General features: G+C 35.7%; 1 protein-coding gene across 3 annotated transcripts in view; it reads left to right on the top strand.

The window, feature by feature from the left end:
* The window catches only part of LOC150093698 (kielin/chordin-like protein), a 1,333,292-nt gene that overhangs the window by 874,638 nt on the left and 430,747 nt on the right, over positions 1-27,907 (top strand). For all 3 annotated transcript variants that reach the window (XM_090412628.1, XM_090412627.1, XM_090412629.1), the window contains one exon: positions 16,956-17,229. In XM_090412628.1, coding sequence (XP_090268754.1) covers positions 16,956-17,229 — 274 coding nt within the window. The remainder of the gene's footprint in view (positions 1-16,955; positions 17,230-27,907) is intronic.

The raw sequence follows: 27,907 nt of genomic DNA, 5'->3' as shown, positions 1-27,907 counted from the left end.
ATTAAGCAGGCAGTATAGAGAAAAAAGGAATTATGGAGACAACATAAAAGGAGTGGTAATAATCAATTCAATGAGAAGTACAAAGAACTGGCAAAGAGGGTCTCAGTTATTAAGGGTAGCAAAAATGTATCATGAGAAGCAGTTCACTAATGAAACAAAAAAAAATGAAATAAAATTCTAGGGAGATTTTTTTTAATATCCAGCCAACAAAATATAAGAATGAATATGGTTGGATGGCATTGAGTGGAATAAAGGTATAAGGACAACTGCTTCAGAGGATATTGTTGAGATATTTACTAAGCGGTTCATAAAGGTTTTTCATCCTTCTTTCACCAGGTTTCATAAAGGTCTTTTGTGAATGTGGCATCATGGAAAGTTCAACAGCAGTAGATGATGAGGAGTTGAGAATGACTGTGAGTGAGTAAGAGGTATATGAGGAATTAAGCAAACTTGATATTAATAAGGCTTTGGAACTTGATGATATATTAGCACATGTTTTGAAGGAATATCAATCTGCCTTGATATGTTTGTTTAATATGAGTCTCACATTGGATCAGTTTCAAAAAGAATGGAAAGAAATCAAGATTGTACTGCTTCATAAAAGGGATGACAGAATTTAAGCATCGAATTATATTCCAATCTTAGGTTAAGGTGTTGGAAAGGCTAGTGAGAATCAGGATCCAGAATTCGGTTGACAACAGTGATATTATAATTTTTTGGCACAGCATGGATTTGTAAAGGGAGATCATGTTTTGGTGATATTCTTCCTTATTACAATATGGTGACAACTGCATTGGATGTGGGAGATGGATATACAGCAATATACTTGCAAAGGCTGTTGATAGATTACCGACTGATTAGTTGGTAGCCAAACTAGAGTGAATGGACTTGGATATTAGACTTGTGCATTGGATTGGAAATTCACCATACACATAAACCTGCCGATAAAACTATCAACAGGTTTACGTGTATGGGGAAGTTAGAAAGAGGAAATTCATGAGTGGTGTGCCTATGGCTGTAAAGAAATTTTTGATTGAACAGAATTTGTAATTTACTACTAAGTTAAATTCATCAGCATGCAGCATAATTTTGTCTTTCTATTTATAAATATTGTAGAATTCAAGATTTCTTTAAAGATGTAAGTGGGATAGATGACTGATGAAAGTGTCAAATAAGTATGAAAATTTCTTGATTTCTGAGTAGAATCTTAGACGTTAGTTTCTTTCAGAGATCACAAAAAAAGCAAGAGGACAAAATAATGAGGAACATAACATGAAAAAAATAAACACGTTTTATTAATTTCTTTGTTAGACTTAAAATTCATCACATTTATTAGGAAATTATATGAAACACAGCAACTATGTTTCACTATGAGTGCTTGCACACTGTTTTGTTTTACTCAAAATTATGTGCTCAAATATGCCTAAAAAATTTGTGGATTCGTAATGGACATTTAGATATACTAATTACGGGTAATTCATCAGTATGTGAACTCAACTGATTACGTGTTTTATCAGACTTAACAGAATCTTAAAATGTATTTTAGTATATCTATTCTACTTTACTAATACTTTATTCAAACAAAAATAGTACATTATGATGATAGTTCATTATGAACTGATTAGTAAGGTGAGTTTTTATATTATTTCTTTATTTTTAAAGTTATTAAATTATTTTTGCAAGTACATGATCAAAAATCATGGATCTCAAGCAGCCACTTGGGATTGTTGACAATTTTCAGTTTTGAAGAGCTTCAAGTCAGCATTGCATATTCAAATATAGTTGAGTTATATATATATGTGTGCATGTGTGTGTGTGTTTTGCTTGATTGCTAAACTGTGTTTATTGTAAGTTGCTGGTGTTTTCAGTTTAATTTAATTTTAATTTTCTTTCTTTCTTTTGCTTGAGAATCACTTATGATTGGTGTTATAAAAATTGTAAATGGTGGATTTGCTTCCATTGCTATAAATTGTTAAATATATATTATGATAAGAACTAGTATTCCATGTTATATCCCATCTCTATTATATCATCAATTTTTGAAAGTGCTTAGTATTCTTCAAGTGAAGCAGTACACTGAGTAAGTTTATTTTATTTTGCACTTTTTTTAATGCTTATGCTGAGCTGTCTTCATTAAATGATTGCACTGTTTACAAATAGCAAATATATACAGCATATTTCATTTATACTTTTATTGTAATTAGTTGTGTGTTTAGGTAAAAGAAAAAAAGATACTGTAAAAAATAAATAAGCTATATTGACAAATATTTAAATAAATATTTAGTTTAGTTAGACAAAAATCTAAGGAATAGATTTTGTCTGTTAGAGTAGCAGTTTTAGTTTTTTCTGGAAAGGAGAGAAATGGATGCTTGTCATCTTCTGTTATTTTGATTTATGGGATCTAAAATATACTTCATATCCAATGCACCAAAAATACAGATATTAAAGTTATTTTGTGTCATAATCTACTGATACTGTTGGTTTTATATTTACTTCATACCTCAAAATTAGTTCATTTATATGTTTTTTATCATTGATGGCTTAAAATTTTAGTTAAAAAGTTCAGGTCGTTTTATTGCAAACAAAATATACATACATATTCAGGATATTTTGAAACAACATTTGAAAATGTTTGGTGTAATTATGACACTGAAATACTTATATCATAATGGTGATTTAAGTTTAATTTAAAGCTTATGTGTCATTAAGACCATATTCCTTGTTTCTCCTAGTTGAACCAATGCAACAGTCTAGGAGTGCTAAAAATATATATTTATTTATTCAGTGGTTATATTTATTCTGCTGTCAGGTTCAGTAAACTTTTGCTGAACCAATCAGCACATCTTTTGGATCTCTGACCCCCCCCCCCCTCACACACACACACACACACATTGTTGAGTTTTTAGGTGCAGTAACTATGACACTATATTTATATGAATTTTTTAATAATAAATGTTAGCAAAATTACTTACGCTGACAAAAATAACAACTAATTTCCAGAAATATATGTATATATAACTGTATAACATGTAAATACAAAGAAAATAACACATTATTTATTGATAATCATTGATGACTTAAAATTATAATTAAAAAGGTTGGGTTTGTTTTATTTCCAAAGAGAAAGATGTCAGTTTAATATGGCAAATTGTAAGTTATGCATTTTGGAGTGAAAAGATTACCAGCTGTGCACTACATTGATGGAACTGTACTCCAGGAAATTGATGAAGTCAAGGATTTGGGGTGTTATTTAATAGGAAGTTAAAGTTTAGAGGTCATATTGCAAATGTAACTAAAGCAGTTTATTGGATTACTTGGTTACTGAAAAATACCCTGGCATGTTGGTTGTTATTATATTTCTTTATACAGCCTTGTTAAAACCTCATCTTGACTACTGTGCACAGATCTCGTCACCTGGGTTTCTTGGGGATGAGGAAGATGCAGAGAGGATCCAGAGGTGAGTGACCAAGATGGTAGCAGGTCTGGAATGAACCATATGAGGACAGGTTGAAGATCTGTAGGTTACAGAAATTGGTTGACAGGGGCAAAAGGGGTGATATAATTGATACATACAAATTACTGAATATTTTTGCAAGATTAATACAGAGAAAATTTTTGGAATAGGTCTGGTGGTGGAAGAACTAGGGAACTATCCTTCAAAACTGAGAAAGAGTGTAATTAGCAGGGCCATCAGGACTAGTTTTTTTTGCTTGGAGAGTGGTAAATGATGAAATAGGTTGCTAGAGTCAATTATGGGTATCATGACAGTAAATGAGTTCAAAGCAAAATACTTGATAGATACTGTGCAAATGTATAGTGCTTGGCATGATATTTAAGGCCTCCCTCAATGAGTCTAAGAACTCCATGGTGTTAATAATAAGAATATGTGGTCTGTTTCAGGGTGATTGCTGATTAATCTGTATGCCAGTGATATTAGTGAAGATTTGAATAGGAATATACAGTTATTTGCAGATGATGCAAAGTTGGGATGAACTGTGATGAGTAGCCGGATGATGTTGCTTTATAAGAAGACTTGAATAGCCTGAGTCAACATGAGAGTGGGGATGCCAGTTCAATGTTGAGAAATGTAAGATTTTAAAATTTTGAAAAGAAAGATGAGAATTTACTATTGGTGGGGATATATTGTTGGACTTTGAGGAAAAAATAGTACTGGAGTGATGGTGGATAAAGATCTAAAATTTAGTGGGCACATTGTGAAAATTGTGAGGAGAACACAATGAATTCTGGCAATGATGAGGACACTAACTTATAGTAGTAAGGAGATTCTGGTTCCGGTGTATAAGGCTCTGATTAGGCCACATATGGACTACTGTGCACAAATATTTTCACCTGACTTTCAAAAGGATGAAGAGCTGTTGGAGAGGATCCAGAGTCAATTGTCCAAAATAGCGTCTGATCTTTGGAATGTTGAATATGAAGAAAGGTTGTGATGATGCAATTTACATAGTACAGTGGATAGGGGAAAGAGGGATGATATTATTATTATTATTGCACTGCCACCTCCGGGTCCAAAGACTCATGGTTGGAAACCCAAACTATCCACACAATCTATCATGCTTCTCCTTGAACCCATCAACACACCAAGCACTCACAACTGACTCTAGAAACCTATTCCACTCATTCGCTACTCTCCAAGCAAAAAATCTACTCCTCACACACCTACTAACCACACTTTTATTCAACTTCCAGGGATAGTCCCTTGTCCTGGCTCCTCCAGCCAAGTGCTGAAACCCTGCATCAATCTTATAAATCCCTTTAAGCAACTTAAATGTTTCCATCATATATTCTCTTTTTCTCCTATCAACCAACTTCTGCAATCCCAATCTGTCTTGATAGGAAACATTCCACAGACCATTCACCATCTTGGTCACTTGCCTCTGAATCTTCTCCACTGCTTCCTCGTCCTTAAGAAACCTGGGAGATCAGACTTGAGCACAGTAATCCAAATGTGGACATATCAAGGGCTTGTAAAGAGGAATAACAGCTTCCTTATCTCTACTTGTTAATGTGTTCTTAAATTGCCAAGTAATTTTATGGGCTACTTTAGCAACCTTAGCAATATGTTCTCTTAACGTTAACTCTCTGTCTACTACCACCATCTTTAAATTTCTGGCTTCATCTATTTCCTGGAATACAGTGCCATCAATGTGATGCACAGCTTGTAATATATTTATCCCAAAATGCATAACTTTACATTTCTTGACATTAAACTGACACCCATTAACTTTTGCCCATACTGACAGCTATTTAAATTGTCCTGCAAGCTGCTCTCCACATCACCTTGATTAGCTATATTCTACCTTTTGCATCATCAGCAAACCACTGAATATTTCCTTTTAGGTTATTTCTTATATCATTTATGTACAAATTAAAGAGCAATTGTCCTATCACTGAACCTTGTTGCACACCACTAGTCACCTGTTTTTGCCTCGATTCTGCCACTGCACTTACCAGCAGCCACCCTTTTATCCACTTAACCAGCGACATATCCATCCCCATTTGTCCTAATTTGCAAGCAATGTTCCATGTGTATTCTGTCAGATGCCTTTGCAAAATCCAGCAGAACCACCATATAGCAATTTTTTTTATCCAACTCTGATGTTGCAATATTTTTACCTGCCCATTCTTGAATTCTCTTTTTGACCAATTTTTGCAGTACTTTTATCACCACACCTGAGATACTGACTGGTCTATAATTTGCTAATGCAGTCTTAGAACTTCCTTTATGCAAGGGAATTATTTTCCCCTCTTTTCACTCCCATGGAACTCTACCAGAGCTGAGACTTAAATTAAAGAGCCTGGTCAGAGACATTGTCATTTCTCTTGAACATTCTTGCAAAACCCTCAGCTAATATACCATCTAATCCTAGAACTGTATTTACATTGAGAGTCTGCAATATCCTAAGAACTTCCAATTCATCCACCTCTGTTCCCACATTAGTATCTGTCACTTATGTTAAAGCAGCAACTTCACTAGGATGATAAACCCTTGCAAAGTGGTCACATAATAACCTAGCTATTTTATTTGCTTCAATCACCTCATGACCCTTATCATTCATTAAGGTTAATCTCCCATAATCATTGTTCTCTTGCTTGAAACTCTTACAAAGAGTTCTTTCACAAAATGAAAGAACTCCTTGGGATTTCCTTTGGTCTACTGGGCTAGATTCTTCTCATAATATGATTTTGCCTTCCTTGTAATGCTGTCACCTTTCTTGCTGTTTTTGTACTGTTCATGAGTTTACTGGTTACCTTTCCCCTCAATACCCTCAACAGCAATTTCTTCTTTTGCAGCTTGTACTTAATGATATTACTCGTCCATCTAACTCCTACCCGATTAACTCTCCTTACCTCAGGTATACAATTTAATATTGCTTCCTCTAGATTTATCTTTAAGCTTCTTCCTAAGCTTGTTGTAATCACTTGCCTTGTAGTTCCACATATACACCCCTTTTTGTCAGAATATTACTCATGTTGTACAATCTCCCAAGTCAATACCTCATGATCACTTTCACCAACTAGAGGCAATCTGGTCACCTTGGTTATGGATAGCTTGTCTGATCCTATGACCAGGCCAAATATTCTCATTCCTCTAGTCCCCTCCATCAAATCCTGCCTCAAGTGATTATCTCTCAGTAGGTGTATAAATTCCATTTCCTTCCTGCTATGTGATCTTTCTTCTTTCCAGTTTATATCTCCATAGTTGAAGTTGCCCATAATAATCACTCAACCTGTACTCATTGTACTAATTTGGCAATGCATGTCTTCCAGACCAACTTTCCTTAATCTCACACGAGACTGCTTCAAATGAACAGCCCTCCAACCTATTTCATATTCTTTATGGCTACAAATCATCCGCTATCATCAGCAGTACTCCTTCCCACATCGTGTGTTCTCTGAAAATACTAAACCCTTCACATTCAGTTCCTGTAACTACATCATCTGCTGTTCACTAAGTCTATTGCCTATAACTTTTGGTGATGTTGCACTAACCATTGCAAAAAACTCCTCCCTCTCGTTACTGATACTTCTGGCATTATAAAAAGATGGTGCAGTATATAGAAACTTCAGCATCCCTTTAGGCCACACCTATCTTTACTTCCTGAATTGAATACCCTATGCTATATTTTTGCTTGAGAGACTAGATTCTGCACTCGGTCATTCTCCCATTCAGTCACTTCGTGTGTCCCTTCACGCAGTCTCACCTGCTTTCACCCTAATCTCTTAAGTTTTCCTTAATTTGCCCTGCAGCATGCTCAGTGAACAAAGCTCTCTCTAGACAACTAACATCAAAAACATCAAAATCAAAACCTGATGCAGTCCATCAACATTGTACAAATCCTTCTTTCATTCAAATACAGACCGCAGATCCACAAATCCTACATCATTCTTTCTGCCCAACCTACGTGTAGACTTATTAGCTAACAGTACCCTCCTCCTCAGTTCGTCTCTATCATAGTGCAATAGGAAACTTACAATCTTCACCTTCTCAATCTTCAGTTTTGCCTCTTCTAACATCTCCTTTACATCCTTTAACTCCTTACTTCTTTACACCAATATGATAGAGGTGTACAAGTTATTTAGAGATTGTTATAGGATTACTATTGTTGATGTTTTTCATACAATGGTGGGAGATTGGCAAAGAACAAGAGGTCAACTTTGGAAGCTGTATAAGGAGGGTGTGAGAAGTGGGTTTTTTTTCAGCAAGAGTTGTGAATGGTTTGAATGAACTGCCTGAGATTGTGGTGTCTGTAGAGAATTTCAATCTGTTTGAGGCATGGTACATGATGAGTTATGCATATAACAAAAGGAATTGCCTAGATGTGAATGCCACTCCACGGAGTCTTATAATAGTAATAATCAGTGAAGGATTCCATGTAAGTGCAACATTTCTCTCATTACCACCTTTATGCTCTTCATTTTTCATCATTTCATTCTTGCAGTTACTCACACTACATGTGCATCCTTTCTCTTTTCTGACACTTTTTCTTGCAACACTTACTTGTTGACATTTTTTTATCATATATAAAAATAAAAATATCATCTACAAGAATGTTAATGATGCTGTAAGGATGTGCTAAAGGAAAGTGAAAAAGATTATTATTTTGGTATGTGTTAATGATCCAGGAGATGACACACTCTCATTTGTTTATCGGAAGTTTATTTTTCACTTGGTTAGACTATAATAAATTTAGTTTCATCCTTTATCCAAGTGTAGGCAAGCAAAGTTTGCCCCTGAAAATATCTTCAGGACTGAGGCAAGGTGGTATATCTGTTGGCAACTCATAGCAAAGGTGGACCAAGCTTTCATCAATCCTTGTCTTAGTATCTCCCATAATGCAAAGCACATCTTTTTGCAGACATGTATAATGCTATGCATTAAGGGAAGGGCCACTACCCAGACCGGTTTCAACCTTTGAGGTCTCGTCCGTGGGAGGCAGACCCAGAAGTGGTGACACTAAGGCAGAAGCAATGGAGAGGTCATATTTACCTATACAAGTTGCCAAAGGGTGTACCACCTTATTATTAAATTACTCTGGATTTAGAGAAAGATGTTGGACATTTATTTTGCACTTGGTTAGACTATAATAAATTTAGTTTAATCCTTTATCCAAGTATAGGCAAACAAAGTTTGCACTATACTTGGATACTCTTAGTAAAGGTGAACCAAGCTCTCATCACTCCTTGTCTTAGTATCTCCCATAATGCAAAGCACATCTCCTTGCAGACATGTATAATGCTATGCATTGAGGTCTTGTCACTGAGAGGCAGAGGTGCAAACTTTGTTTGCCTACACTTGGATAAAGGATTAAAGTAAATTTATTATAATCTAATCAAGTGCAAAATAAACTTCCAACATCTTTCTATAAATCCAGAGTAATTTAATAATAAGGTGGTACACCCTTTGGTAACTCGTATAGGTAAATATGACCTCTCCATTGCTTCTGCCTTAATATCACCACTTCTGAGTCTGCCTCCCACTGATGAGACCTCAGTAAAGGTCAAAACCGATCTGGGTAGTGGCCCTTCCCTTAATGCATAGCATTATACATGTCTGCAAGGAGATGTGCTTTGCATTATGGGAGATACTAAGACAAGGAACGATGAGATCTTGGTCCACCTTTGCTACGAGTTGCCAACTGATGTGTACCACCTTGCCTCAGTCCTGAAGATATTTTCAGGTGCAAACATTGTTTGCCTACACTTGGATATAGGATTAAACTAAATTTATCATTTGTTTATCCTTCCTCATTACCACTCTTCTGTCATTATTGACTTATGATCCTCACTTGTTCTCAAAACAGGTCTGATACACATACGTACACTCACTAGTTTCAGTCTTTCTACACGTCTTTTCCCATACATAGGGAACACATTTGACATATGTTGCAGCAAAAATAAAATTGTGCATATTGAAATCATCCACCACTGTTCTTCTCATTCGGTTCGTAAGGAGTGGAAAAAAAGTCAAAATAGTAGCACTACACATGCATTCTCCTAAGACAGAAGTTTCCTATTATAGACTAGTCTGTATAAGTCATGGTTTTGAAGAGATTGGTTTGGAACAGAATACAGGATTGTGTTGATGGACATAGAATTCTTTATGATGGTCTGCATGGATCTGTAATGGGTAGGTCCTGTTTTAGCAATTTACTTGAATTTTTATGATAGGATAATAGGTGTGTTATATGAGGATGAATCACATACAGTGATATTCTTGGACTTCGCAAAAGCATTTGATAGATTATCACATGATAAGTTAGTGTACAAGCTGCTGAAGATGGGAATAGGTAGTAAATTAGTTAGTTGGATTAGAGATTGGCTCTCTGAACGATACCAGCAGGTTGTGTATGATGGAGCAGTATCTCAAAAAAGGAGGGTAACCAATGACATTCCCCAGGATTCTGTGCTGTTTAACTTGTTTCTAAATGATGTATCATGTATGCTGACTGGAGATCTTCAGTTCTTTGCTGATGATGCAAATTTGAGGAGAATTATAAGTAGCACTGCTGATGTTAATTCCCTTCAGAAGATTTGTATGGACTTTCGACTTGGACAAAGGAGTAGGGTTGTAGTTTTAATATCAAGAAGTGCAAGATATTGCATTTTGGAGTGCAGAAATATAAGGCTGTGTACTATATTGACAGTTCAATACTGCAGGAAGTGGATGAGATTCGAGATGTGAGGGTGATGGTTGACAGTAGACTGAAGTTCAGAGGGCATATTGCTAGTGTTGCAAAGGCTGCACATCGTAGTTCTGCTATAATAAGAAGTATTCTAACATGTAGGGGATAAAGGTGGTTGTGCCACTGTATAAAGCACTGGTCAGACCATACTTGGACTATTGTGCTCAAATTGGTTACCTGATTTTGTGGATGTGGAAACATTGGTCACCTGGTTCAGTGTGATGTGGAAACATTGGAGTGGGTTCAAAGATGAGTGACAATATTATTATTATTATTATTATTACGTGAACCTCCAAGGAGTCCAAAGATTTTGAGGAAGGACACCTACTCTATAACTCTCAGTCTCTATCACCAACTACAGTGAACTGCATCATCTGCACCAATGCCATCTACTGCTGCCTACCACCATCACCACTAATATTTTCACAGAGAATCACAAACATCCATGCCCATGGCAGGTTTTAAATGCGCAGCCTTTTTGGCTGTAGACCAGATACGCTAACCACTCAGCTAACCAGGCTGGCATTATATCAGTACTTTGGAATGCTGGCTATGGAGAAAGGTTGAAAGAATGTGGATTGCAGAATTTAGTGGATAGAAGTAAAAAAGGTTATATGATAGAGACATTTAAGTTAGTGAGAGGATTTTGTAAGATTAATCCAGATCAAATTATGAAAAAGAGTAGAAGGTGAGAGAGAATAAACCAGAGGCCATTCCTGTAAGTTATGTTAGAGATGGTGAAGGGGAGTGTGAGTAGATTTTTCCGTGGAGAATTGTCATTACCAAAATGTTTTGTTAATGCAAGGAGTGTTAATGATTTTAAGAGTCAGTGTGATAAATATGTTGTCTGTTGAATGAACCTCCCACGATGAGTCTGCGGACTCCATGGAGGCTACAATAATATTAATAATAATAATAATATATTATCAAGCCCTACTGCTTTGTTAATATCAGGTTTACATAATTCCCCAGAAGATATCTCCTCTCACCCTGTCACTATCTCAAGCTCCTCATTAGGTTGCATTCGTGAGGATGAAAATTCCTAATAATCTGCTCATATATCTGAATTCTATCCTCTGCAGCAGTAACTACCATTTTCATTCATCAACATCATCCTACCATAATAATCTTTTCTTCTACTTGCCCTCACTTACTAGTAATCTCATCTTACTTATCTCGTTTCTCATCTTACTCATCTCATTTTCAGCTCTTGCATTCTGGCAATCACACTCTCTTTCATATCAGCAATAACTATTATTTCATTGGTTGTGCTATCTTCCATTGCTATAATCATACTTGCTTTCTTCTGTTTTTTTAAATCATTCTCACATTCCATTCACATGACTGTGCCCACTTTTGGTCTCTTAGTCTTTTCTGTATTCACAATCATATTCTCTGCACTCATATTCTCTTTCTCACTCTCCTGTCTGATATGGTTTGACTTATGATCCTCACTGCTTTCCACCTTTCATCTAATATTTACTCCAGATTCTCAACTTTTATTTAACACCTCAATCCATCAGAATATCACTTTCTTCAGATCCGTACCCTCTCACTTCTCTTGTTCAATCTCTCAATCAGCCATCCATCCATCTCCTATCTAGGAGGTTGACTACCATGATGTTACTCATGGTTAACTACGAGCGTAACGACATGTGGTGAGGACCCTATCTCTTCCATATATTGCCATAAGTATTCATGACTGTAGCTGTATGTTCACAGGGGCCTGTTTGCCTGTTCTGAGGGACAAAAAACCCGAGTTTCCGGGTGAAAAACCCTCTATCTCTGTATGAGACTGGCTAACTCACCTTTAGTCGAAAGAGACCAGATAAAGGTTCCTCACATCATCGAAGGGAATTGAACCCAGGTCTTTCCGACCAAAGGGCTTCGTCTATACCGACTGAGCTATGGAGGCTCAGTGTTGAATCTACATGCAGAGATTAAAGCTTTCTTGATATCATAAACAATAACTTCAATCTCTTGTGAAATAATGAGGCTGCATCACATCATTTTCCTATAAAAACATTACTTATATTTTGTGCAAGCACACAAATGTAAAGACAAATCTTGTTAACCAAAATGAACAGTTGTGCACAGAATATGCACAGCAAGATACAAAAATAGAAGATTATAAATCAGATTTTTTTTAAAAAATGTTTTATGCTCTTATATGTAATATAGGTGTAATAATATGTAATTATTATTAATAATATATAATTATATGTAATAATCAATAAAACAGAACATCACATTTGTTCTGCCGAATATGCTTTATTTCTAATAGGTCTTTTGCCAGTTGTATTAGCATAGCATAGCATATATATCCACAGATAGATAAATTTAATAAGTGTGTTTTTAAAACATGCAGAATATCTAGCTACCACATATGCCTTTAACTAATCTGACTTTTCAGTTTAGATGACAGATCTCTACCTATATATATATATTTTTAAATTATAATAGATATTTTACAAAATTTGAAATATTGAAGATTAAATGGTGGAATTGTAGAGTGCCCTCCCTCACTGAGTCCTTGGAAGTGCCACTTAATATTAATAATATTATTATTAGTGAAAAAATCAGAGGAAATTATATTAAAAACATTTCAGTCACACCTCTTAATATCTGTCATTGTTCTTACCAAAACTAAAGTGTGGATCCACTACTGCATTTTATGTTTGAAAATATGTAAACGATGTATTCAACTTGCTACATAATATACAAAACACTGATTCAAATTTTTAAAATAAATTTTTTAAATAGTAGTTTAAAATTTCTCTGAAGCAACTAAATGGCATATGATTTTTCAATTCTAAGTTTTAAAGCCAGTTTTTTTTTTTTGTGGGGGGGAGTTACTATAGCAGGTCGAGTTCTGCACATCCTCGATGACTGAACCATAGTATTTTTAACTAGTGAACAAATACCTTTCTTTGATTTCTCAATCAACACATATCCATATTTCCCCAATCAAACATACTATGCTCCTAATAATGAATAAATATACATCATTCACCACTATCAATTCAATTTTTGTCCATGTTCTTTTTACCATTTTTCCTGTTAACTATATGCTGTAGATATCATGCAAAAATAACAACAAAGCCTACTAACAACCTGCACATATACTACACATTCAGGCTATCACTATTATATACATTATCACTGAATTGGATGCAGTTTTTTACAAATATAACAGAAAGTAAAACTTATTTAGACTTGAGCAGTTCCACTAGCCATGTTTCACTAATGATAATTAAACCCTGCATTCATTATTGCTGCCAAAATCCACTCTCTTTACACTGTCTCCCTGACCATCTCGACCCAATTTCCTTATCTAAGTGGCATTCCTGTATTTGATTGATGAGCTGGCCCCTTCATCACATGTAGCACACTAAAACATTTCATCATCAAGAACATAACAATGACAGTGATTTGGCAACATGCTGTTTCTAAAATATCCTCTCTCATTGCCAGATTGTCAATTCCTGCTGCCATAAATCTAAATGTAAATTCATGAGGCCCAAATCAACAGTTATTCACCAATGCCCATCATGCTTTTCCTTAAACATATTCACTGCCAGATTAATCACAACTACCTCCAGCAGTTTTTCCTAGTCATTCACCACTATTCAAGCAAAAAATCTCAAACTCATATAATTACTAACACTCTTACTCAGGTTTCTAGAGAGATGACACCTAATTCTCTTCCTTTCCATAATGTATTGAAAAATTTCTTTTGTATCAAACTTATAGAACCCATGTGCCAACTTACAAGTTTCTGTCATTTTCTCTCACTTGTCTACATATCAACTAAACTTTGTAGCCCACACATGTTCAGTCTGTCATCATAGGGAGCACTCCATAGACCTGTTACCATCTCGGTCACTCATCTCTGGATCCTCTCCATCACTTCTTCATTCCCAAGAAAGTGACATAATTTGTTCACAGTAGTCAAGATGCAGCTGTAATGTAGCTTTATAAAAAAGGATAAATCTTATAGTTTCCACCATATACTTACTACTCAGTATATGTTCTTAAACATCCAAGTAATTTACTGAGGCATTTTGCCAAATTTTGCAATAGCCCTCTGAACTTCAACCCTCAGTCCATCATCATGCCAAAGTGCATAATCTTATGCTTTGTTACATTAATCCTTTAATCCTGCACACTAAAACACATTTATTTAAATCAGCCTCCAGAATTTCAACATCACCTTTATCAACTATTTCCCTTTTCAGTTTTGCATCATCAGCAAACAACTAAATAATTTAATTTCTTCAAATCATTTCCTGTGTCATTAATATATAAATTAAACAGTAGTGGTCCAAGTACAAATCCCTGATGCACTCCTCCACCATATTATTATTATTATTATGTGATACGTCTAAGGAGTCCAAAGACTCATCAAGGGGTGGCATCTACCCAACAACTTTCCGTCCCCACCACTTAATCCACCAACTACAGCAAACTGCAATTACCATCCTCACCTACACCAATGCCATCTACTGCCCACCACCACTAGTATTTTTTGTCTGTAAATTGTGTGTCTTCTCAAGGCTGATTTGTCTGTATGCAGGGTGAAAAACCCAAATTTTCAAAAAAAAAAAAAAAAATACTTCTACCTCCATATCAGATCAGCTAACTCACTTTTAGTTGAAAATAATCCATATAAAGATTCCTCTCATCACAACGAGAATCGAACTTAGGCCTTTTTCAACAAAGGGTATAATGTACTGCTGTTCTTCCAATTACACTATGGAAGTTGTTACTACTCTCTGATGCCCTTCTCAGCCACTCCCTATCCAGCTTTATATCCATTCTGATTTATTTCAGCTTATGTAGTAATTTCCTGTGCAGGATTCTGTCAGATGCTTTTGCAAAGTTCAAGAATATCATTCTATGACCATTCTCCTTATCTAATTAAGCTATCATTGTAATTTACTCACACTATAAAGCATGAGTAAATTACTAAGACAGAATCTACCTTTTGCAAAGCCATGCTTCCCACCATTATTGAATTTTACATTTAACTAACTTTTCCAATACCTTAACCACTACTCCTGAGATACTAAATGGTGTGTAATTTGCTTTTTCTGTCTTGGAATCTCGTTTATGGTGCAGCATTATTGTTCTCTTTCCATTCCCTTGTAACCTTGCTAGACTTGAAAATTATGAACTATATATTTGGTTTAATCCTTTATCCAAGTGTAAGCAAACAAAGTTTGTGCCTGAAGTAATTTCAGGACTGGGGCAACTTGTGGCAAAGGTGGTATGACTTCACATCACTTGCCTTAGTATCCCATAATGCAAAGCACATCTCCTTGCAGACTTGTATAATGCTATGCATTAAGGGAAGAGTCACTACCCAGACCGGTTTCAACCTTTATTGAGGCCTCATCAGTGGGAGCCAGACCCAGAGGTGGTGATACGAAGGTGAAAGTAATGCAGAAGTCATATTTCCATATACGAGTTGCCAAAAGGTGTCATACCTTATTATTAAAATTCTCTGGATTACATTAAACATTCATATTTATATTCCTCAATATGCTGAGCACCTCCACTTCTTCTACCTCAATTCTCACATTAGCTTCCATTACACTGGCAACTGGAATATATCCACCTGAATGGTACACCTTTGCAAAACAATCACTTAGTATTTCAGATGATCACTTAGTTTACTTAATTTTGTTTTTGCTGAATATCATATTCCATATTTACAAAGCTTGATAATCGCATATTAGATTGATGTCTTGGAAGCATAACAATCAAACAGACCTCTTTTTTATATATGTGGTGTAGATTAATACATGATGAGATGTAATGAGATTACCAAGAGCATAAGTGGGATTATGCTAAGGGAAACTGATGAGACTAGGGATCTTGGAGTTACAGTAGTTATGAATTTGAAGTTAAGTCACATAGCAAAAACTGCAAATAACCAGGAGGATAGCTGCGATGTCGAATTAAACATTAATATGTAAGGATAAAGGAAGTCATTTTGCTTCTTTTCAAGGCCTTGATACAATCATACCTGGTCTACTATGTGAGATTTGGTTCCCATAAGTTCAGAGGGAATAAGCAAGCTGTGTAAAGAGTGCAAAGATGTTACAAAGATTATATCAGGATTATGGAATGTAGTACATTATGAGGATAGATGGAGAGTATCTGGAATGTAGACACTGGTAAACAGAAGAAGGAGAGGTGATATGATAGAGATTTACAAGGGGGGGGGGACTGAAAAGTTCTGATAAAACAGTCCTAGAACAAAAATGATATTAAGGCAACTGATATAACCATAAGAAAGCGCATATCTTAAAACCCTTTAACCCCCATGTTTCATCAAATTGTAATAATTTATTCTTTTTCTTTTAGGATATATAAGAAGAGTTTGATTTAATATCATATTGGTTCTTGGTGTTTATCAGAACTTTACAGCCCCCAAATTCACAAAAGCTTCTGAATGGATGTTATATCATCTGATGAAATTTTTCATTATATGGAAGGTGGGGAGAGAACACAGTGACATCCATGAAATTTAAGTTTGTATGCATTTAAGATAGGAGTGAGAGCTAGATTTTTCTCTCACAGAGCAGTGAGTAAGAGAGCGGGACAGTTTGCCTGTTGTTAACACTTTAGACCTAGTGAGATAAATAAGTCTGATTTTTAGACATTTGACAAATTTTGGAAGCACTATGATTTTATATCAGTTATAATGTATAATGCAAGTTCCTATCTTCTTTCTTTTAGAATGGTACAGTATCATGTCATACAGTTTTATGTGAGCCACTTATATGTTCCAAACCAGTCTCTTTCCCAGGGCAGTGTTGTCCTGTATGTGCCAAGGCAACTGAATGTAATTATGCTGGTAATGTATACCAGCTTCAAGAAGTATTTCTTAATCCAGAGAACCAGTGTGAAGAATGTTCCTGTATGGATGGTAGTATTGTGTGCCATAAACTACCCTGTCCAGAAATGGATTGTCCAAATCCCATTAAAGAAATCTGCTGTGAAAATTGTACTGGTAAGGATTTTTACTGGATGTATTTCAGTTTTAACTTTACAGTATAATAAGACAAGTTAACTAATATTATATGATTTCAACTATTCATAGAAAATCATAAAACGGTATGTTTTGTAATGACATTGCTCTGTAGTAACATTGTTCATTATCACAACAATTTGACTGCAGACAAAATTTTATATTGTCTAACTTTTCCATTAAAATGGTCTGATTGAAAGTAATCACATTCAGCATTGCATAATCATTTCTGTACACACACATACAAACATTCATTTATTTCAGGGCTGGCAAGACACATGCTTGTTTACAATCCCCCCCCCCCCTAATATCTCTAGTTTTGGAAGGGCAAAACCAGATAAACTGGTTTTTCCCTTCCAAAACTAGAGATATTAGAGATTTTATTTACAAAAATAAAAGAACAACTCTCACTAAACAACACTTTCTTCATACATCTAACTCCAAACTATTCAAATGTAGTTCATTAGGCATATATAAGTCCTCTCGTCCATCTAATTCATTCCATATATCTATAAGCTGCACACCATTCCTCCTGATCAATCTTCTCATTGACTTATTAGCAATCATGGCCCTTCTTCTTGACTCTGTCCTATCATACTGAACAGCACACTCACAGTCTTTACTTCCTCTCCCTTCATTTTGCTTCTTTCAACAACTCTTTCATATTCTCTCTTATTGCACATTTATCCCCTTTCAAATCATTTGTTCCTGCCAAAACAATCAACTCTTTCACTTCTCCTTTTTGCAGACTAACAGCTTCACTAGCTCCTTAATCTTTGCACCTGAGAAACATGCTTTCATCACTTTCTCATTAAGTATACCTCCTATCATTGAATCTCCATAGAGTACCTTCTCCTTCTTTCATGCACTTTCATATTTTCCCCATTCACTTTTTCTTAAATTCCCTTGCCTGCTATACCACATGACAATTGTTTCTTCAGTCACCTAACTCTTGTTTTGTCCTGTGAAGGATGCCATGTAAAAGCACTATTTCACTTCTTACTGTTACTTCATCATTCACATTAATTTCAGCTACTTCTTTCATGCTCTCATTCATATTTCACCTACTAGCATTCACTACTTTTACATTCTCCAGAACACTTTTGCTATCTTTCTGTACATCATTAATATTCATGATTTAATTTTCCCACTTTCCACACAACTTGCATTTCTTGTACTCGCACACTAAATATTTACAACACACTCTCTCACCAGTCACTCTTTTGTATCATAACCCATTCACTCTTGGTAATGAATACATAGACCATACACTACATCATACAAAATCCCTCTTGCTAAACTTGGCAAAGAAGGAAGCCTTAACCACCATTTTCCTTGTAGGCATCAGTGTCATGAAAAAACACTTTCTAAGCAATATCCCACATTGAATTTCTGAAACAAACAAAGAGTTGTGAATGATTGGAATGCTTTGCCTGAGAGTGTGTTGTCTGCAGAGAATTTGAATGTGTTTAAGGCAAAGTATTTGATGAACTGTGTGTATGACAAAGGACCTCCTAGATGAGTCTTTGACTTCAAGTGGTCTTAGGATAATAATAATAATTATTCAATAGATTTTTAGTTTGAACAAGACAATATCAGGACTCTGGAATGGTATCTATTGAGAGAGGTAGAAGGAATGTGGATTGCAGAGTTTGGTGGATAGGAGGAAAAGATCTCATATGATAAAGATGTTTAAGTTAGTGATCATATTAATCCAGAAGGGATTATAAAAGGAGTAGAGGGTGAAAAGAGCTATTAAGGAAAGGCCAACCCTGTAAGAGTGTAGGGAATAGAGGTGTGAAGAGTAGATTTTTTATATGGAGAATTGCCAGCGAATGGATTGCCTTACCAGGATATTGTAAAAATTCGATATAGCTTAAAACTACCAAAGCGCTTTACATCGATTTTTTACAGAGGTCAAGCCCCATGAGAACTGTAAATAACCTTGTTTGTGTCTGTGTATATTTTGTGCTAGATATTATTATAAATAATCCTTTGGAAATTAACTGTATTTACTCCTTTAACAAGAATATTTTAGTGTTAAAAACAGAGGCGATGTTTTGTCACAGAACATTGTGTAATTGCTCTCTATGAGGGTATAAGAAAGGTTGTTTACTACTTTTGTGTATGAGAAAGTGCTTACAAGCTCTGCGCATAAACATCTCCAAAGTCAGTCTAAAAGGTTCACACAACTTTCTGCTGGCCAGTAACTTGCAATCAAAAGAGTGCGAGTGCAAGGAGAGAACAAAGAGTGGGTTGAACTTAAAAGAAGATGAAAGAGTCATGCCAAATTCTTAGGGGGCTACAATCCTTCGTGCGAGGTCTCAGAGAAGCCATAATAAAAAGGGACTGAGATGAGCATAAGAGCTTCCAGTCATCAGCAGAGAGTCATCAGAAGTCGGAACCAGAGAGGAGGCAAGCCGCAGGCCATAAACGGAGGCAAACCGCAGACCATAAGCGGAGTGTCCAAACCAGAGCAGTGGTGACAGAGAAAAGAGGTGCAGCAAGACCCCAAGTACTAAAGGGGAGAGCTGAGATCCAGGTGCCGAGAGAGCAAAAGGCGAAGCACTGTTACCACAGAGAGCAAGATCAGTCATCGGCGATTAGTAGCAGAAGTTCCCAAAGTAAGGATCCAGAGGAGAATTTGCCCATATGCTGAAACATCTTGTATATGTGCTATTTGAATACTGCAGATTGCAGTCAAAGAGCCTGCTAATATCCCGAAGTGATACTGCTGTACTTCTGAAGGAAGCCTAAAACCCGAGATGAAAGAAAAGCCATAAAGACTTTAGTAAAAGATTCTTGACTGAATGTGCGATACAGAGCCTCTGTAAGTTACTTCCCGTCATATATTTTCTCTTATAATCTAGGAGTTATGTTGTATATGGACTGTTAAGAATCAGTTTAATAGTCATAAGAAGTGTCCATAAGAGAATCAATTGGCATGTTAGAAGTTGATATCTAATTTGTAAAAAAACGTCTTTGCGAGTAAGCTAGAAGTATAATAAGTTGAATTTGTAAGCAGAGAGTAAATAAGTTTCAGAGTTAAAGAGATTATTTAGTGTTGAAGTGAAAGGGTTCTAATTTTATGCTAAAGATTTTATAGATGGGTTGAGAAAGCAATCTCCCTGTCATTTGATTCATGTATATTTCATATTAATGTAAATAAATGGGTTTTAATTATTTGTTAAAAGAGTGCTGCCTGCCTTTATTTTACAACTGCACTGTTCCTATATAAATCGAACTTGCAAGCGGGAAACAACTAAGGCATTAGAAGCGCAGTTTTACTACTGAAGAACCATGACTGTTTATATAAACTTTGTACGGAATTTACTCTAGTAAGAGAGAGAGAAATCTACCAGAAGTTTTATCGAGTCTTATGCCAAATATTTGATATACTAATGGCGCAGTCTAACAAATAAATTTTTCAGTGTTCATTAGCATACGACTAATAAATACGGAAGATGGATAAGCATAGTACGTAACAGAATAAGTGAGAAAGGTTACGAGAGAGAGAAAGCGCACACAGCTAATGAGTAATAAAGAATGAAAGAAGATATTACAATTATTACATTAAAACAGTAGACAGTATATATTACAATGGTGCAGCCGATAGGATAAAATCCACAGCATTTAAAATAAGAAATAGTGGATTGGAATAGTTTTGTAAATAAAGAACAGGCAATTAAATAGAAAGTGTATATATATAGTGTAAGAAATTTTTTTAAGCACCATGAATGTGAACAGCGGTAATTCAGAAGCCACTAGTACTAACAAGATGGGGGATATAGAATTTTTTAGAACTGTAAATCCTCACCTCATTATCACTCACTTCTCTGGAGAAGACCACGATGATGTGTTGTCCTTCTTCAAGTGTGTAGAGGAGCTAAGGAATGTCGGAAACTGGTCGGACTTCCAGCTTCTAATAATCTTAAGGAATAAACTGATTGGCAGGGCCAAGAATTTTTTGTATTCCTCTCCCATACTGAGAGACACTTTGGAATACAGTTAATTCAAGGATACCCTAATATCTCAGTTTTTCAAAGTTAAAAGTGTGGGTCCGAACCTCTGGAGGCTCCAAAAATGCAGACAAAAAAAAAGAAAGAATCTATCACATAGGTTGCTCACCTCAGCTAATAGCATGAGCGTGTCCATTGATGAAAAGAGCCACGTTGATTGGGCAGTCTTCGACCAGTTCAGATTAGGAGTAAGAAAATAATATAAAGAGGCAGCATATAAAAGGAAGATAAGTAATTTAGTATAGCCTGATAGCTATCAGGCTATAAAAGAAAATGAAGAAAGGCTAGGCGATCTGCATCCCGCATCTAGTGCCAGTCAGATACACAACATTACTGAGGTGTCAGATCAAAAGAGAGAGGTTAAGAAAGAGAAAAAATCGAGAGAATCCTAAAGAAAAAAGTAAAGACCAACAGAAGGGAGGAAAAGAAGAAAATAAGGCTACAGAAGTGAATAAAATAGACCACAACAGATTGACGGTTGCAGAGTCTCTTAACATGGAAGAAATACACTCTTATATAAAAAAGGAGGTAGAAAGACTACAGCAGCCCTTGTTAGAGAAACTTGACTCCATTCTAAACCAATTAGGGGAGTTCAAGAAAACCTCTAAGGAGAAGCTGGGCTCTGAACAAGAGCGTACTGAAAGGGAAAACAGGAGAAATGTACCTCAGTGCTGTAGATGTAATAAAATTGGGCACATAGCTTGCTGCTTTAAAAATAAAAGACCCTCCAACAGAAATATGAGATATGAGTCAAATTTTGGGCACCCTCATCATAATTATGCAACCAAACCATGGAGAGGAGAGAACAGGAATCGAGAACACCCATGGAAGTCTAAAATGATCATGGAGAGTAAGATACAAGGATCATATTGTGACATATTATTAGATACTGGTTCCCATGTCTCTATCATAATTGAAGATTATTTTCAAGGAATAAAATACAAGATCTGGAGAGGCATTACTAAGCTAAAGAGACCAATCAGATTATTGTGACCTTCAACTTCTGTGTTTTATGTAACCAAGAAGGTTAGGGTAAAAATATACTTGCCAGAATTTAATTTGGAATTTAAGCTGTAACATGTTGTTTTGTTCTCTGAGAATGCCAGTTGGAAATCCAGAGAAATATTAGCCAGTTAATAATTATATTTTTATAATTTAGTTCTTTGGTATTGTAATATTGTTAAAATAAGTTATGAACTAACACCTATTTTTTATCATCTGTACACTAAATTATACTTAGACAGCATCCATCCACCCTACAGCATGGAAGCAAGCCCATATATGGTCAGTTCCCTAAAAAAAAAAAAAAAGGTGATTGATGTCTGCAATCAATTTATCAACTTATTGCCTTTCATCAATTTTGTCCAAAGTAATGGAGAAGGTATCAACAGTCTACTTCTTCAACACTTGTAGAACTGCCATTTAATTAATGACCATGGATTTTTCCAATCCAGATCTACAAGAGATCTCTTGGCCTACATCACACACCTCTGGAGTAATTCCATGGAAAGTTGGAAAATCCTGTGCCGCTGCACTCGACATCTTCACAACTTTTCATAAGGTCTAGCATAAGCACTCTCAACAAATTACCATCATATGGACTGCCTTTGTCCTTATGTAATTGGATTGCCAGTTTTCTCTCAGATTGATCTCTATGTGTAATGGTAAATGGTGTTCTCTTTTCAGATTTTTCTGTTAATGCAGGTATCTCTGAGGGCTCTGTCATATCATCTTCCTCTTCCTGATTTATATAAATGACCTACTCTTGTTGAATACAAACCCAATTCTTAAAATGTGATGGTGACGATAGCACTTTTCACTCATCCTACAAATCTGACAATCCTTACAATGATCAAACATCTCAAGCTTCAAGATCATCTGTAATAAGTGTCCTGACCACTAATCTCCACAGTATCTTTGACTGGGATGAAAACAACCTAATCATCTTTAATGCTTCCAAAACATAGTTTTGTTTGGTTTCTTGTAAAAAAAAAAAAATCTTCTTCATTTACTTTTAAATAAATAATGCTCAGTTCAGTTGTCGAGTCCAAATCTTACTTCTCTGACTGACTCTTATCCCATACCTTATCATATCATTTCTATGGCATCGTTTTCTGCTCAAGTTAATTAGTACTTCTCCTCTGACCAGATACTCTATATAAATCCCAAAGCCAGCCAACCTTAGAATATTACTCTCTTTTTTTTTGGGGGGGGGGGGCACCTAAGACCTCCCTAAAAATTCTTGATGTGCTTCAGAAAAGAGCAGTTCAATTGATTAATGATACATCTCTTACAGCTCCTCTATAGCTACTTTCTCACAGAAGATCAGTTTTTTGTATGTGTCTCTTCTAAATGGCCACTGTTCAGTAGAACTAGCATCCCATTTCTGCCAGATCTACAAGAACTTGAGCAACAGCTTCTTTCTTTTAAGGTTACATGGAAATCAGCATTCATATTTGTAGATTTAGGGACACAAAAACACACGTGTTGAACAGATTATTTTATTAATTACTAATAAAATAAAACTTGATGTTTCGACCCCTGTATCGAGGTCATCATCGGAAGGATACAAGTGTATAAGGAACCAAGCTACGTGTCTAGCCCTGCATACCGGTAAACTAAATCTACGTAGTTAATTAATCCTTTTCCATAGCCTGACCTCTAGTGATTAAAAAAATAAAAGAAAAAATAAATACATTAATAAAATAAATAATAATAATAAAAAATAAATAAATACATAAATAAAAAAAATAATAATAATAAATTATTAAGTAAAAATTATTAAATAAAAATAAATGCAACTACAATAAACTGCTAAAATCCTCATGTATTAATATTCTTTTGGAATTGTACCGATCTGATTGTTATAATATGATTTCTTTCAGTTGCTGTTGAATGTTACAAACACTTCACCAGGTTGTCTTCTTGTAGTGGGATTTTCCTATGGCTAGTTTAGGTTGTTATACAGGTTGTAGATGGGTCCTCCACATTCTTGAAATGGTTAGGCCATCATTTTTGTTGAGATTTGAGCATTTCACATGACTCTTTAAATTTTCTCTCAAACCAGGTTTTGGCACAGTGTAGGTAATTTTCTTGGTAATTTTCCCATCAATTCTGTGGTATGTTTAGAGTGCATAGTCAGAAAGGCCAGTTTTCCCAAAATGGAGGTATTTAATGTGTCGTTTGTGTTCGTCTTGTCTGATTGGGATAGTTCGCCCTGTTTCCCCTATGTATGGTATGTTACATGTGCATCGTATTTTGTATACCCCTGGGTGGGCGTAGATTTACCAAGTCCCTACACCGCACCAAAACCTGGTTTGAGAGAAAATTTAAAGAGTCATGTGAAATGCCCAAACACAACCCAAATCTCAACAAAAATGATGGCCTAACCATTTCAAGAATGTGGAGGACCCATCTACAACCTGTATAACAACCTAAACAAGCCATAGAAAAATACCACTACAAGAAGACAACCTGGTGAAGTGTTTGTAACATTCAACAGCAACTGAAGGAAATCATATTATAACAATCAGATCGGTACAATTCCAGAAGAATATTAATACATGAGGACTTTATCAGTTTATTGTAGTTGTATTTATTTTTTTATTTAATAATTTTTTATTATTATTATTATTTTATTTATGTATTTATTTTTTTAATCACTAGAGGTCAGGCTAGGGAAAAGGATTAATTAACTACGTAGATTTAGCTTACCGGTATGCAGGGCTAGAGCATGTAGCTTGGTTCCTTATACACTTGTATCCTTCCGATGATGACCTCGATACAGGGGTCGAAACGTCAAGTTTTATTTTATTAGTAATTAATAAAATAATCTATTCAAGATGTGTGTTTTTGTGTCACTAAATCTACAAATATGAATTGAGCAACAGCTTCTCAACATCCCTTTACATTCAGACTGCATACTCACCAAACCTGCTATTCACAGTCATCTTTCATTCTATTCACCTCCTTTCTGTGGAACAGCCTCTCCCATGAAGCATTTATAAAGGGCTACAACCCCCCCCCCCCCACAGTAGTTTAAGAACTATATCAACAAATTACTCTGCTCCTAACGCTACCCACATATGTTGTTTATTTGCTATAGGCCCTGCTGCCTCTCATGTGTGGGAGCAATATATATATATATATATTTATGTTAAAGATACCAAGCAATTTTAAACCTGGTTTACTCCATTTCCCAAGTAAGCAAACAGACAAACAAGTCAAGTTTGCACCTGCAAGTGTTGCAAGTCTAGCTGACCCTGCACATAGTACAAGACCAAGGCAATTCATGGTAAAAGTAGAATAAGCTCTGATCAGTAATCTTAATATTTACCCTTAATGCAAAGCACATCTCCTGGAGGAGATGTATGATGCTTTGTATTAAAGGAATTGGGCCACTACCCAGACTGGTTTCGACCTTTATTGAGGTCTCATCAGTGGGAACTAGGCTAGAAATACCAAGATTTTAGTAATACAGAGCTTATAAGAATTTTACCAGAACAAGTTACCATAAGGTGTTTTAACCTTTAAATAAAAATCTCAGGAGGAGATATAAATGTAGAAAGTATTTTACCTTGGGTATAATAAATGTTATGTTAAAGATACCAAGCAATTTTAAACCTGGTTTTACTCCATTTCCCAAGTAAGCAAACAGACAAACAAGGCGCAAACTTGACTTGTTTGTCTGTTTGCTTACTTGGGAAATGGAGTAAAACCAGGTTTAAAATTGCTTGGTATCTTTAACATAACATTTATTATACCCAAGGTAAAATACTTTCTACATTTATATCTCCTCCTGAGATTTTTATTTAAAGGTTAAAACACCTTATGGTAACTTGTTCTGGTAAAATTCTTATAAGCTCTGTATTACTAAAATCTTGGTATTTCTAGCCTAGTTCCCACTGATGAGACCTCAATAAAGATTGAAACCGGTCTGGGTAGTGGCCCATTGCCTTTAATACAAAGCATCATACATCTCCTCCAGGAGATGTGCTTTGCATTAAGGGTAAATATTAAGATTACTGATCAGAGCTTATTCTACTTTTACCATGAATTGCCTTGGTCTTGCACTATGTGCAGGGTCAGCTAGACTTGCAACACTTGCAGGCACAAACTTGACTTGTTTGTCTGTTTGCTTACTTGGGAAATGGAGTAAAGCCAGGTTTAAAATTGCTTGGTATCTTTAACATAACATTTATTATACCCAAGGTAAAATACTTTCTACATACACATATATATATATAATAAAAAATGAATAATAAAACATGATTTAGTTTGTGTATACACAAACAAAATCATAACAAATTCTGGACCATTACTTACAAAGTGGCTGAATACTTAACCCAAGCTCTGTCTCTCTCTCATTACAGACCATTTCCTTCCATATTAAAAAAAATCTGTGCAGTTTTGATCATGTTTGTCAAACCCAATTCTCAAAGCAATTGACATTATAGTCAGTTTTGATATAGCATCCCTAATCACCATCATCATCATCAACCATGGGTCCAATGCCCATAGGTGTCTGATGCCATCTTGATATGATTCTTCCATTGCATTCTATTTTGTACAAAGTCATCGCCCCACTCTCTGGTCTTTTTGTTCTTTCCTTCAATCATCCCAAACGGCAGCATTTTTATTATCTTCTCATCGTTCTTTCGACACATATAGCCAAAGAGACGTAGTTTCCTTTTGATCATTTTCTGGATCAGGTTTTCTTGCCCCACTCTCTGGTCTTTTTGTTCTTTCCTTCAATCATCCCAAACGGCAGCATTTTTATTATCTTCTCATCGTTCTTTCGACACATATAGCCAAAGAGACGTAGTTTCCTTTTGATCATTTTCTGGATCAGGTTTTCTTTTGGCTGTATTCGTCTATAGATTTCCTCATTGTTCACTTGCTGGATCCATCTTATTCTCAAGATCTTTCTATAGCACTTTCTCTCAAATGCTAATATCCTCCTTTCAGATTCTCTCAAGAGTACCCAGGCCTCACATCCATAGAGCATGCATGCTGCTGAAGATACAAATTTCCACAATATGCAGTTTAGTATGCATCTTTATAGCTCAGCCCTTCCATATTTTGTGTATGGCTTTTAAAATAGTTGTTGCTCAGGCTATTCTAATTTTTTTTTTGGGGGGGGGGGTCCAAGTCTTGCGTCATGTGGCATCCAAGATATGTGAAGTGTTCCACATTTTCCAGTTGAAATCTGTCTGTGGTAACTCTGTTTAGTAACTCCTGTTGTCCAAATATCATTGTTTTAGTTTTTTCAAAGTTGACATTTAGTCCATATCTTTTTCCTTCTGTGTATAGTGTTTGCAGTGTCCGTTCCAGCCTTGCTGCATCTTCTTCAATCAGGACGATGTCATCTGCAAAGCAGATATAGTTTATTCTCATGCCATTTATTGAAATGCCTCCACCTTCTTCTTTAATCTTATGTAGTGTTCTTCCCAGATGTACCACAAAATCACCAATGCACCATAAAAGAAACCTCAGAACTCGTTCAGACTGGCTCATTCCCTCAGACATAACAGTCTTTTTGTCATGGAATGAAACAATGCATTCTCTGTTTGGTCACATGGCTGGACACATTGGAAACATTCTTAGAACCCTCAATAGCCAAGGGTTTATTTCACCTTTGC

Source organism: Typopeltis vanoorti, chromosome 23 (assembly GCF_054136105.1).
Source record: "Typopeltis vanoorti isolate ZY-2024b chromosome 23, IOZ_Tvanoo_1.0, whole genome shotgun sequence".
In the NCBI taxonomy this organism is placed as follows: Eukaryota; Metazoa; Arthropoda; class Arachnida; order Uropygi; family Thelyphonidae; genus Typopeltis; species Typopeltis vanoorti.
This window is presented reverse-complemented; position numbering and strand designations above follow the sequence as displayed.